The sequence below is a fragment of the Coffea arabica genome, chromosome 2e (assembly GCF_036785885.1).
Source record: "Coffea arabica cultivar ET-39 chromosome 2e, Coffea Arabica ET-39 HiFi, whole genome shotgun sequence".
Classification (NCBI taxonomy): domain Eukaryota; kingdom Viridiplantae; phylum Streptophyta; class Magnoliopsida; order Gentianales; family Rubiaceae; genus Coffea; species Coffea arabica.
The window spans coordinates 32110550-32125380 of NC_092313.1; the positions used below are offsets into that span (position 1 = coordinate 32110550).

At 35.8% G+C, this 14831-nt stretch overlaps 1 protein-coding gene across 14 annotated transcripts; it reads right to left on the minus strand.

The window, feature by feature from the left end:
• Nucleotides 1-209: 209 nt before the first annotated feature.
• Nucleotides 210-9448, minus strand: LOC113732398 (pheophytinase, chloroplastic-like). Of its 14 annotated transcripts, none has more exons than XM_072080348.1 (9): nt 8382-9295; nt 8012-8187; nt 7649-7702; nt 7199-7271; nt 4370-5138; nt 1674-1900; nt 1194-1385; nt 934-1090; nt 210-731 (listed from the first exon to the last, which is right to left on the minus strand). In XM_072080348.1, exons 5-9 carry the CDS (start codon nt 5120-5122, stop codon nt 498-500), a joined length of 1563 nt encoding a protein of 520 aa, XP_071936449.1. In that variant the 5' UTR covers nt 5123-5138; nt 7199-7271; nt 7649-7702; nt 8012-8187; nt 8382-9295; the 3' UTR covers nt 210-497. The 14 variants fall into 14 exon arrangements, with proteins under 14 accessions (XP_071936449.1, XP_071936444.1, XP_071936446.1 ...); XM_072080343.1 differs by having other exon boundaries at nt 7649-7829; nt 8008-8187; XM_072080345.1 differs by lacking the exon at nt 7199-7271 and adding an exon at nt 9302-9448 and having other exon boundaries at nt 7649-8187; nt 8382-8510.
• Between the last annotated feature and the right edge of the window lie 5383 nt (nt 9449-14831).

Here is a 14831-nt window from a genome sequence, read left to right on the forward strand (position 1 = left end):
AAAGTTGTTCATATGGAAGAAAAGAGAATGCCAAGGATAGGAGATCTCTGTAGCCAGAAGAAAATAAGTACTCAACAAAAATACTAAGTAACAATACTGGTGCCAAGGGAAAGCTTAAAGTCCCTCTCAATAATTCAATCTGAAATGATCAGGCTGATAAAGTTGCCTAGATTATAATTAGCAATTTAACAAAATTATCAGAAGCCTAATTTCTGAAAAGACATGGATCTGTCGCGTTTCTCTTTGCTGAAAATATAATTAGCTAGCCCTAATTCTAAATTACAAACTCAGATGGTAGCTGTTCTAAGAGAACAACTGAAACAGCAGCTCAGGGCACTTTAACCTTCTATTACCTGTTCCTTGTACAATATACTGTTCAAGAAAACACACAAATACAAGCTACCTTATCTATACATGGACTAGTTGAAAAAAAGAAAAAGTATGAAATGCGTCAGGTTGTGTATCACCATTTACACAGACGATAATCTTTTGTTAAGTCACTTTCTTGAAGTGTCAAACTGAGATTTGATTAAAGAGATCATCCTTTTCCAGAAAGATGATTCGGATCCATAGATCTGTACCCTTGCTAATTTTCTTGAACCTTCTCTAACAAATTCCAGGTCTTTGGCAAAGTCATTCTGAAAATTTTCAGCGCTATCAAACAGAGGCAGTGCTGCTGAACCCTGGGATTCTACATTTCTGATCCACCCACGCAATAAGAAATTCACCACCTGTGTGATAAAATAAATTTCAGACAGAGACATTTGGACGATAATAGGCCAGAACAGAACCTCTGCTGTAAACAGAGGCAATATTCTAAATGGGAAACCAATTTTGCATGAAACAACTATACTAGCGATTGTTGGTAACCTGCAACCAGGCAAACAAACTAGTGTCATAAATTAGCGCTGCTAATTGATCAGTGTTGCCTACCTCTGGAACTTCATCATGAGGGCAGTGACCAGCAGGGCTAATCTCATAATATGGAGCTTCTGGCAGTTGGCGTTTCACTTGTAAACCCCAGATAGGCTTTACCCAAGGATCTTCTTTGCCATACATGAGACAGACAGGTACGTTGTTCATTTGACACCTGCAAAATTCAAGCTGGACATCAGACCATAACTTGGTGTAGTGAAAATAACAATATGATTAAGCAATTATTTTGCATTTTATTGCTCCTGTCATCTGGCTACCTAGATAAAGAGTCCTTGAACGTTAACTGTGCTTGAGGAGCAAACATAATAGAAGCAAATGATGCAGCAGCCGCTGGATGCTTTGTTATCTCCAGTATACTGGAGAACACCTTATCAACTTTTGTCGAGTGATCTGCATATACTTGCTTAAGTATCTCTGCAATACTTTCAGGATCACTCATTTTCTGCCACCTAAAACCGCAGTGGAAATGGAGAAATTAGGTAGAGTTTAGAGCGTTTCAGCCAATTGAAAGCAGTTTTACACTGAAAACAGAAGTTTCTCTCTTCCTAAAAAATTTTCTAATGCAACAGTGTGATTCTCATCCCTCCTTTTTTTGGTCAAAAGAATTTGACTATACACTTGTAGACGAGTAATCAACAGGCTCCAGTTTTTTAAGACACGGGGTTTCGGCTAGTGGACTTGCATTCAAAAATATTAAGTTGAAACATTCACATTAACAGAAGAGTGACAGAACTTACACAATTTCCGTAAGACTTTTAATTGTGGCAGGAATAGGAAATGTGCCAGCCCAAGGAAACATGCTTGACCATCTAGGAGATTTCATAGGGTTAGGAAGAAATCCCCAAAAAGGAGTAGCATTAAGCAAGGTTACACCTTTCACCAATTCGGGATAGCATGCTGCAAAGTAGACCGCGATATATCCTCCGAGTGAATTCCCAACAATATAAACAGGTTCTCCAATCACCTGTGGCATAGAGAGACAATGTAATCACCTATTGGGTCGGGAATCTCCAGTATTAACACCAAAAAGTAACTTGGAATCCTAAAGCCATATCAGGGAAATACTAAAGACATCTCCGCTGAATAATTGTAATCAAGAAGATATTCTCAAAAGCGTGCAGAATATAATCCCTTACATGAAAATAAAGTTATAGAACAACAATGAAATCTAGAGAAACTAACAAAAAAAAATCCATAGTGTGGTACAGTTCTTATTTGACTGGAAGATAGAATGGCAGTATAAAAGTTAACAATATTGATGCTGGCAAGCATAAACTTTAAAGTTTGAATATAGTGCCAAAAGTGATTCTATACATTGAAAACATATTCCTTTTTTAAGATTCTCACTAATCTGTTAAACTATATTGCCGTGATTGCCGGACAAAGTTAGAACAATATTTATTGAATGGCATGTAGTGAAGAAAAAGTTCTCGCATACAAACTGATTGCAAAACAATCTTTCAGCAGTTATATAGTACTCAAGAAAAATCATATTTTCTGTGCACATATTTAAACATATACCAAATGCGAGGAAATTAAGAGTGTCTAAAGTGAGTTCACACTCTACATTCCCAAGCAGACCATGAATCTTACCTCCGTCTAGGCCTCAGGAATTATATATCTATATCATATCGAGAATTACAGGTTCTGCCATTAGCTTACATAAGTCTGAGGGTTCAAATGTTGTTTACAGATTCAGATTTCAAGTTAAATCTGTAGGTCAAATATTTTAGAGGTACTTTTTGCTATTTCATCAACTTTTATGGGCTAGCTATCATGCACTTTCCAGTGCAAAATTTCCACTCATTTTTGGGGAATCAAAGCAATATTACTAGAAGTAAATAAATTCAGGAACAACCACTCTACTGGTAAGCACATAAAATTTCATGCAGTCCTGACATATAGTTTGATAAACTAGCATTGTTGTCATGCTTTATTCAGTTTCCACACTCTTTCTAATAAAGGTCTGACAGAGCTGAGATTATTCTCCAGTTAAATAAGCTCTATCTGACCATGTAACAGAACTATTTTGAAACAAGCATGTTTATCCAGTAATTTTAACATTTGTAATATTCCCTGTACCCAGCTTCTAAAAGACTATTTATGAAGAGTAACAAGTAGCAGGTACATCATAAGTTTTAAAACCACAAGAACGAAATAGATGCCCTGTAACTGGTGACAAACGTAAAAAAGATCAAGTATTAGATAGTTACGGATTAAGCGTAGCACCATTTTGTTCAAACCACTATCAAAGGCAGTATGACGGTAATCAATGGTTGAAATGTCAAGACGAAATTGTGGTGCCCTAGGCTTGCAGATTGTGACAGAAATCTACAAAATATCTTGAGATGACTGAAGTTTCCACTACATAAGGAATTGCTGAACAAGATAGTAGGTAGCAATTGGTCCCATCCAGCATAGACTTCCCAATATTTTGTGTAAGTGATACAAATTGCAATTGCAGAAATAATTATTTCAGCAGCTAGGAATTCGTAATGGTACTCTAAGAACTTCTCAGTTGATCAACTTTTATCATGGACAAGACTTGGCTCATGAAATTGCAACAAGAAAAATAAAAAAAGATGCTACGTAACAGTCTAATGACAAAATGGAATTCCTTTAGCATCAATATGGAAATTAAGTTTCACTTGATTTGGCCATAAGAACTACAAATGATCCTGTTGTCAAGAAAAATGACTAAACCATTCAAACTCATCTAATTGTTCTGCCAAAAACATTATTTTTGAGGAATACTATTGATATTCGGTCCCCCACTCCCTCTTTTATATGATACAACATCTATGCTCTCCATGAGCCAACATTAGTTACTTAACCCCATTGAATACCTGCTTATTCCTATTTATGGTCAATGAAAGTAAATCAATTAATATTTTGGGATGGACAGCTTGAAGATAGATTTTGCAGTTCACTACATCCAAAGAAATGTTGTCATCATCTTCTTTTCAGGCCATCTTGGTGTAGGACGATAAACACTCAGTGAATAGCTAATGTGACAGAGGACCATCCTCTATAATATACGCAAAATTTTGTTCATCGTCACATAATGTTTAATGAATAGAAGTTTGAAAAAGCTGTACTCCAGTTGAAAACCTAGTCAGATGACAGTAGGTACCTTATTGAAACTAACCAAACACAAGTATGATGCAGATGTGAGATCAATTCGATAACATATCAGAGGGAAAGACATTTATAATAAAGCTGAACAAAATGCGTTTAAGACATCATCAGTTTAATCTTGATACTCTCAATGTGTTGACACATATAAATAGAGCAATCAGCAGAGAGCATTACTATAAAAAACCAACTGAATATGCTACTCGACCAAACCCTAGGACCAAAACACAAGATGTTACACACGAGAATCTCATAAATACTCTTTGATAAAGCTAAAAAGTAGTAAACCAAATTATACCTCTTCGATGAAGTAACGGACTTGGTCCCTCCATAAATCAGAAGAATAAACAAGCTCTTTTGCCCAAGGTTCAGTCTCATCTCCAAAACCCCACAAGAAGTTCTCCACATCTGATTTCAGGTTGTCACCATTCTTTGTCTGTCTAGTTGGATCTTCACGTGGTAATGACAAGCCCTGCCCAAGAAAATCGACTGCCCATGCTCTAAAGTCTCGACCCAGATCCTTCAATTGTTTTTCATAATGAAAGGAACCAACTCCAAAACCAGGAAGAAAGAGAACCGGAGGAAAATCAACATTCACGGATCCAGCTGTTTTGTAGTGAACATTAAGTTTGGGCTTCCATTCCCAGGAACAACTGGTAATTGAAGCAACAGAATCACCCTTGTTTTCATCAGGCAAACCAGGAATCAAGACCTTAGGTACAGTCTTGTCACTATCAGTAACATTCTCTTTACCATCAAGTACATAAGAGTTTAAACTTTCACTCAAGACGCTTGGATCACCATGTTCATATCCCTTCAGAGCACTTAGTGTCCTAACAGTGTGAGCTCTTCCAAGCCTCCTTATGGCTAATTGATCTAAATAAGAATGTCTAAGAGCCTTGAGCTTACATTGACTGACTACAGATATCAATCTTCTCTCCTTGAAATTCCAAAGTTTTGCTTGATTTGATCTTGGGCTTTTCCCAACAGCATACCCTCTAAATTTTACTAGATACTGGCCATGCATAGCGTGGCAAGAGATAATTTCCATAGCTCAGAACAGATCTCTGAAATGTTCACCAAAATGATTAATTGAGCAAACACTACTACATAGCATTTGCTGATGCAGTAAAAGAGAAGTCATATTGAAAATCAAAAACAAAAAAGAACTGAACTTTGTCCTTTGTATAATTTGTTTCTTTCTTTATCTACCTAGTTTTGAAAATGTCAAGGATCTTTTGATAATCCCGACTTGATGAATGAACCAAAATAAACTTCTTAATCATCTTACTCCCAATTAAACGAAACTGAATATATTCATTCCAATTTCACTCATAAAATTCATTTAACCGATTAAGTATGTTAGTCGTAAAATCCCTTCTTTTTAAGAACATTTACAACTGGAGAACAAACCAAAAACTCAAGAAACAGGATCATCTAGATACAACATCAAGCAACTGGAATAAAAGCCATAAACCCTTGACAGCAAAAGCGCAAAGAAACATTTCTAAAAAACTAAACCAAGAAAGCAAAATTGGCCCAAACCCACCTGACAAAACACCCAATCAGTTAATCCCAACAGACCAATTTTTACAATTAAGCAGAAAAACTCCAGTTAGTCCCAAGGAAGAGTTTCTTGTTTTATTACCTTCAGTAAGCAGAGCAAGAAATCATTGGCTTCAGCTCCAAGAATTTGGGAGAAATCTTAAGTTTGTTTATGTAGTGAGAGAAAAACAAATACAAGATATTCCACAAGTATCGAGAGAGAGAGAGAGAGAGAGTGAGAGAGATTTTAGCAGTTACTTAAAGGGGTGTGCTTTGTCAGAAAGCCAAAGAAAAATCAAGAATGATGAACTAATGGAACAAATAAGTTGATTGTCGTTTTCCTTTTAATTCATTTTCACAAAATTTTAGTTGGGTTATGTGTGGAACATGATGAACTCATGGAGTGCACGTAATGGTTTATGTCTGCTGACTTCTCAAGCTTTGCTCTGGGCCTTTCCGGTCCACCTTTACTTCTTCCTTTTTCTTTGGTGTTTTTAAAAAAAAAATGGCAGAAAAAGAGATAATAAAGAAGCAAAATTCATGCGCAGCGACTAATTTTATCAAATTTCCATAAAGTATTTTCGCATTTGAAGATGAACGAGTGAATTATTTTCTTACTTTCTTTGAACTTGGCAAATTGTTTTCATTGTAGATAAAATGCTTCATCCATTACAAATTATATGTTTATAAACAATAACAATGCCAACCAGTTAGACATGCGCCGCAAGACAGCGCGTGTGCATGTAGACATATATATATACATGTATATATATATACATATTTGTATGTATGTATAAAATGTTTTGGTGTATAAATTTTTAATAGGAAAGCAAACAAGTAAACTGAAATGTTTCCGGAAAAAAAAAAAAAAGAATGCACAAGCTTAAGGATAGAGAAGGAAAGTCCTAACTCGTAAGGGTATTTAAGTTGACATTTACAATAACGTCCATTCCTTTCAATAAGAAAGCTAACCGTCTTATTATTCACGGTTCAGCTATATATTTGTCTGCAAGGCCTCTAAAATCACAATAAGACCCGAATCCCATAGATGTTTCAGCTACGACTTACCCTTTTTATGATACTAGTTTTTTTCAGCCTCACGCGATGCGTGAGGATGCCCTGAGTCTATGTTAATCAAGATCAAATGAAGGCAAGTGGATTAATGTAAAATGGTTATATATTTAATACATGATAGGTGCTAATAAATGTGGGGAAACAATCTTTCAAGTGAGAGTGGCTATAGTCCACATATTTAGCTCTAGGAGCTCTAAATGTTACAAAGAATAGCATTATCATCACTTAGTGGTCATTAAAAACTGACCATCAAATTTTAATTGCATAAAAACATTTCTCATATGCATAATTTCCTAAAATAAAACAAGCCTCAGGAAAAAAATCAAAAATAGACAATGGGAAAAAGGACAAAACAAATAATTATAGTACTATGATTTACAGCCAAGAACTACTTATAAAGCAGGTAGCTGGGGACCTACTTATAAAGCATGTAGTTGGAAAACCACATGAGCCAAGAACTACTTATAAATTACTGCCAGATGAGCAAGTTTCTTATAAATTTTCTTACTTTCACATATCATGGAACCCCCATAAACAAGTAGTTTTCTTGTCCTTCTTGTCCCTTAAACTATATTCTGATCCTGTCAAACAAATAGCATAAATGACCTTAGCTGAACAAATAATTTGTTATTAAAACTTTTTTCAGCAAATTACTAACCCTGATCAAGAGAGGGGGTATTGGGAATAGAAATTGAGAGTTTGAAAGGCAAGGAAGAGGAGAAGGCAGCTGTGGTGGTGAGAAGTTGAGAGTTGTAAGCTCTGAGATTAGGAATAGAAATTGGCGATATGGGTTGAACATAAAACAGTGACTTGGCTTTGTGGCTCATTTCAGCCTCATTAGATAAGCTACGCCCAGTCATAACCATCTAGATCAAGGACATTGGTTAACTGCAGAGTTTTTTTTTTTTAAAGCTGAAATACAATTAGCAATATGCAGTAACTTGCAGATGGAAAGTACCTTTAAGTTGTACTCCATCATAGAGCCAGCCTTCTTACTCAGCAAAGCCAATGCCTTTGTTGAACAAGAACTCAAGAAAATCAATAAGTACAAATTTGATGTACCAAAAGAAATATGTACCAGTCCATGCTCTAAGTTTATGCTTTTTAGTGTGCCGCTTAACAAAAAGCATCAAATCCCACTGCATTTAACAGCAAAATACACCCAAAAAAAAAAACTCCAGTTAACAATCTAAACTCTACAAGAATGAGCCTAAACAGGAGAACTAATCAATGATCAGTTGCTTCTCTATTTTGTATTTAACTACCATGAGAATAACAGGCAATCATTTGCACAATCTTGTCCCGTTCTTTTGTTACCTACATGACTGATAGAACTACCATTTGAATGCAAACAGGTCGATCCAACGCGATGTCCATCTCGATTGTTTATTCCTTCAGTATTGATACCAATCGTCCCCTTATAGCTCAATTCCACAAATGAAGGGCCGCTAGAAGGTTGCTCGATAGGTACAGAAAGTCTTGTCCTCGCAGCAGTATCTGTTTAAAGGAATAAATATTTCACTAATCTTTGAATTAGCATCGTTAATACATCTAAAGTCCAACATTCCTCACACCAATCGTAATTTTCGAAAACCTCAACAAATCAGCAGAACAGAAGCATTATGAGGAAAGAGCGATATATGCTAAATACTCCAAGATAACTAATATATGAATAATCATAGTACACACACCTCGGCATTCTCCAGAATTGTCATTAGCACTCGCATTGCCACGCTGCCGTATGTCTCCTCGCATTCCTCTCTCTAGTCGCCTCTTCCAAGCTTGCATATTTCCGTGGACGACCCATTAAAGAAGCTCAGCTATATACAAGTAAGAAGGTTTCAATAAGAGTAGTACCATAACTTTTGATTCACCTAACCACAAACAAAGCTTACTCCCATGCGCAGGCTCCATAAGAATTGAAAGGAAATAGGCCGAAGTACAGCATATAAAATACCGGTCACGTTCTAATTTATATAAACCTCAATGATTGGAGAACAGACATGCACGACAATCAACAAAAGCAGAATAATACCAGACCAATTATACGTTATATCTAACACAATATAAGTTCAAAGCAGCGAAGATTAGGGGAGAGTCCTAAAACCGAGACTGGTTGGGCATTAAGTCTCATAAGATCCAGAGAAATGATTGAATTAACAAAATCAAATTGAGCTCGGTGGAGGGAATTAAATATAAGATAGGTATATATCTTTACTACAAAATCAGATTGCCCTCGGCGGAGGAGATGGATATAAGATGGGTATATAACAAACAAAACCGATGAGGCTGGCACTTCCAACTCTGCCGATCACAGCAAAATCGCAGAGCTAGTGTTGCACAGGCTAAGAAACGAACGAGATTGGTGGAGGGAATTAAATATAAGATAGGTATATATCTTTACTACAAAATCAGATTGCCCTCAGCGGAGGAGATGGATAGAAGATGGGTATATGACAAACAAAACCGATGAGGTTGGCACTTCAAACTCTGCCGATCACAGGAAAATCGGAGAGCTAGTTTTGCACAGGCTAAGAAACGAACGAGACACAGTAATGGAGATTGCAAAGCCTGCGCGCACCGGTTGTTGCACTTTGTCCAGAACACTTACATTTAACTACTTCGCTAAGAATGAGCAAGAACACAGCCACCGCGCGGACAGCGGCAAATCGAAGGCCATGCAGACAGCTCATAGCGGCAAACTCACCGGCCACAAGAAAGCCACGCGGACAGCATTGAAGTTCCAAAGCCATGCAGACAGCTGATAGCAACAAACTCACCGCCCACAACAAAGCCACGCGGATAGCAGGAAATTTCCAGCAAAGCCACCACCACTGAATGGCAAAAGACCAAACCACCCCTCAAGCTCACACAAATCACGCTATAACCGGCCCATTTTCACTGTAGCTAAGCCAACTGACACTTTTAGTATAGTAAAGATAATAGTACAGGAGAAGAAGCCCAGCCTCAAAATTTTGGATTGATATAATTGTCTTTTTATCTCACATATATCCTATCACAAAAAATACTACAGTAATTATCTCAAATAAACTCCTATCCAAACAAATATTTTTTGTCTTTTGAACTGGCTTTCAATCATTTAAATTACACATTAATTCTTCAAATTACTCTTGGAAAGGCTCTGTGTCTTTTCTTTGTGAAAATAGCCTCTTCATTGTAAATGTAAATAACTTTCTCTTGGTTTTCTTCTATGTGTTTCTATACCTAAAATTTTTGCACAGATCTTTGTGAATAATTTCTTTACCAAAATGATTAGTTATGTACAAATTGTTGGTGAAGTCGAGATAAATCAAATTCCCTAGCTACTAATTAGTTTTATTCCCCTAGCTACTAATAATTAGTTGTTGGTTGTGTGTTTTCCATTTTAATTTTTTGACCAAATGAATCTATACGTATCAAGTCATTCTCGTCACTTTTCAATTTTTTCAACAGAAATTTTGCACATACATCACAATTACGTAAGCCACCATAGTACATAATGTTAAACTTAAGGTGCATTTGATAAAATTGAGATTTGAAATCTGAAATCTGAAATATGAATCCATTAAGTTATTGAATAGTTAAATATTAAATGTGATACATTTGAATGTATATCACATTAAACCTTTGTTTGATAACCCAATTCAACACTTAAATTTAATAAAATTATAGTTTAATATATTCAGATCTTTAATAATTAAAAATTGAATATTTGAATTAATTAAGTGGCATTGAATTTTCTAAACAAAACTTGATTTCGAAATAAAGTGATAAATTATTCACTTATCATTGAATGTGATATGCACTCAAATGTATCAGATTGAATACTTAACAATTCAATAATTTAATGGGTTCAAACTTCATATTTCAGATTTCAGTTTTCAGATTTCAATTTTATCAATCAAATGCACCTTAAATGATAAGTGAATAGCTTATCATTTATTTTTAAAATGAAAATTTGTCTAAAAAGTTAGTGTCACTTAATTAATTCAAATGTTTTATTTTTTGTTATCAAATGCAACTGAACATATTAAGATTTGAACCCATTAAATTTAAAAGCTGAATTAAATTATTATACAAGTCCTTAGTTCTAAAGAAAACCCAGTTCTTGTTGCTCCCACAGTGGTTATGAATAGTACAATCAAAAGAAGCGGATTGCATTATCCAGAGCCCAGCAAAAGCTGGAATTATAGCCTTTGGAAAGGTCACTCTGCACATCTTGAGCATTTTTACCAACTAGATAGCTATATAGAACAAAAGGTTAACCTAAATCAACACTCAAGACTAACATCATGTCTTCTTGGTGATCATAATGTCGGTACCTTCTATAGGAGGCTTGACAAACTTTCTTGGAGGACATGGCATTCCTCTATGCCCTCAAAGTAGCTTCTCTGAAACTTCTGTTTCTTTCCTTGGATGTGATCCTACATGCACTTCTCACTTGTGACACTAACCTGACAAAGCACACAACTGCAATCACTTTCTTCTTTACAACTTCTTCTGGTGGTACAGCTTTCCATTCTGGAGATCACTAATTCAATTGTCTCAAATTCATCCTATTGGGGTTGTGGGCCAACCCATTTGTGGGCCAAACCACAAAACCAAACACTTTTTGGTTTAAGTAAAAAATTTGACTTGGATATAAACAAAAAGGAGTAGCAGCCGCAAGAAGTAATTAGTTTTCGTGTGAGAAAAAGTGCCAGCTGTCACCTTTTGCTAGTTGGGAGAAAAACGAAGAGAGAGAAAGAGCTAGAGAGAGAGAAACCTCAAGGTCTTGCTGAGACGAAATTTTACCCGCGTGATCCTCTCTTCAGACTCTACTCATCTATCGATTCAGATTTCAGATTTCTCTTCGTTTGGTAATACCTTTCCAAACCCACTTCTTTGACATCCAAACCCACTTCTTTGACAGTTGTAATTTTTGGAGGTGATTTTATAGTAATTTCGCTTAATTGGTATTGGTGATATTATTGTCATGCGAATATTTCAGATAGACCTGTGTATTCTCATTATTGTGATAGTGGAGATTTTTTATTGGATTAGATCCCGTGATTTTTTCCAATTTGGATTTTTCACGTAAAAATCTTGGTATCCCGTGCCTTTATTTTTCTTTCATTTTATTATCACTGTTGGTATTATTATTTAGTGATTTGATTTATTCCTATTTTAACTGATAATTGGGAAAAAAGGAATTTGTCTTGGGCTAATTCTCATATTGTGTGCATGTACCGGTATCCCTTTCCTAACAAGTGGTATCAGAGTAGTCAGATTAGGCTGTTCATTTGTACTAGTTAAAAATGGATGATTTGGATAGTGGTTATATGATAAAATTGAATGCCACTAATTATTCGATTTGAAAGACTACCTGTATTGCAGAGATTTGTTTGAACCTGTTCTAGGGAATAAACGTATACCAAGTGTTATGAGTGATGAAAAATGGGCTGTTTTGCACAGAAAAACTGTTGGTAATATTAGAAAATAAATTGATCAAAGTATTTTTCAATATTTTGCTAACAACATCAGAGCTAATATATTATGGAAAAAGCTTGAAAGTATGTATGAACGGAAGACCGGTTTGAACAAGGCTAGTTGTTTGAAGCAAATTATTCGGATGAGCTATAAAGATGGGGAAGATATGATTGAACACCTGAGTAATTTTCAAAAATTGATAAACCAGGCAACTACGTTAAATTTGAATTTGGATGACGAAATACAGGCTTCATTATTATTCAGTTCACTACCGGATAGTTGGGAAACTATGTTGGTCTCCGTCATCAATTCAGTTCCCAATGGTGTGTTGACCATGGCTATTGCAAAAGAGGCCGTGATGAATGAAGAGTTCAGAAGGAAGGAACAAGAAATTATCTATGAGTCCCGGCCCTGGTGACGGAAAAGAAAGAAGGAAAAGGGAGAAACAAAAGTAGAGAACCCCACAACAGGAATGACAAATGCAGAGGCAGATCTAAGTGGCGAAAAAATATTGCATGCTATTATTGTAAGAAGAATGGGCATTATATGAAAGAATGCAGAATCCTAAAATGGGAACAAACTGAGAAAATGGTAAGGAGAAGGTAAAAGGTGATGAAGAGATTACAGCAGTTGTGGCAGCTCATGATGATATGTTTGTGTTCTGTGATGATGGTCAAATGAATATTACTCATTATGACAGCGATTGGATAGTTGATTTGGGTGCATCCTACCATGTTATTTTTCACAGGCATTTCTTCTCAACCTATATCGAAGAAGATTTTGGATATGTTAGGATGGGAAATGAGATCTCATACAAAGTTATTGATATGGGAGACATATACTGGATGCCAACTGATATTAAGAAATGCTCGACATGTCCCTGATAGTCGCCTTAATCTTATCTCTACAGGAAAACTTGACGATGAGGGTTACCATAGCTTGCAAGGTGGAGACAAATGAAAACTCAACAAAGAAAATTTCGTTATTGTTAGAGGAACGAAGCAGAGTACCCTCTACTTAATGCAAGCCAAGTTGGGAAAGAGAAAAGTCAATACAGTTCGTAATTTATCAATTGACTTTTGGCATAGACGACTTGGGCACATGGATGAAAAAGGAATTCAGACACTTGTTCGCAAACAACTCCTATCTGAAGTTAGAGGTAATGCACTTAAACCCTGTGTTGACTGCATTTATGGAAAATAACACAGAGTTGCATTTCAAAATTTTCCTTCATCTAGAAAATTGAATCCGTTAGAATTGGTGCACATTGATGTTTGCTATATGAAAGATAAGTCTCTTGGTGGTGCTGTTTATTTTGTAAATTTTATTGATGACTTTGCTAGAAAGGTTTGGTGTTTTGCCTTGAAATCCAAAGATTAGGTTTTGGATGTATTTAAAGATTTTCATAACAAATTGAAAGAGAAACTGGCAAGTAGTTAAAGTGTATTTGTACTGATAATGGTGGTGAGTACAAAGGACCATTTAAAATCTAGTGCAAGTCCCGTGGGATCAAATTGGAGAAAACTGTGCCAAAAACTCCTCAAGAGAATGGAGTAGTAGAGAGGATGAATAGATCCATCACTGAATGAGTCAGATGTATGCTCTCTAATGCTAAGTTACCAAAATCCTTTTGGGGTGAGGCAATGAGGACTGCAGTTGATTTGATCAATCTTTCTCCATCAGTTCCTCTAAATGGTGACATCCCAGAGAAAGTATGGATGAAAAAAGATATATCTTTTAAGCACTTGTGAGTTTTTGGTTGCCGGGCATTTGTTCATATTTTCAAAGATGAGACGTCAAAACTTGATGAAAAATCAAAGCAATGTGTTTTCTTGATTTATGGAAATGAAGATTTTGGTTATAGGTTGTATGATCCTATTGAGAAGAAAGTGATCAGAAGCACAGATGTTGTCTTCTTTGAAGATCAAACCATTGAAAACATTGATAAAAGTGACAAGTCAAAATATTCAGATGACATTCATGCTAATTTAAATTCAGATCCAGATCCAATTACAGTACCTGTTAATTTTAATCAAGGGGGAGTTGAGACAAAGCAGAGAGAGTGTTAATGATGGTGATAATCTTACTACTGATGAACCTGAGCATGAGATGTCACTTACTCCACCACCGCCACCACAAGATGAGTTTAGGAGGTCTATCAGAAAGATGAAACCTTCTAACTGATATAATCCTCATGAATATGTGTTATTGACAGATGGAGGAGAGTCAGAATCCTACTGTGAGTCTCTAGAGCATGAGAATAAAGAAGATTGGTTCCGAGCCATGTAAGAGGAGATAGTGTTCCTGAATGAGAATCATACTTATGAGTTAGTAAAACTGCTTAAAGGTAAGAAAATTCTGAAGAACAAATGGATTTACAGGTTGAAAACTCAGAAACACAACTTACAACCAAAGTACAAAACGAGATTGGCTGTGAAGGGATTTAGTCAAAAAAAGAGTATAAATTTTGAAGAAATCTTCTCTCCTATGGTAAAAATGTCATTAATTCGAGTTATTCTTGGTATTGTAACCAGTTTGAATTTAGAGATCGAACAACTTGATGTGAAGATAGGCTTCTTGCATGACAATTTGGAAGAGGAGATCTACATGGAGCAACCAGAAGGATTAAAAAAAAGTGGTAAGAAAAATCTTGTATGTCGTTTCAAGAAGAG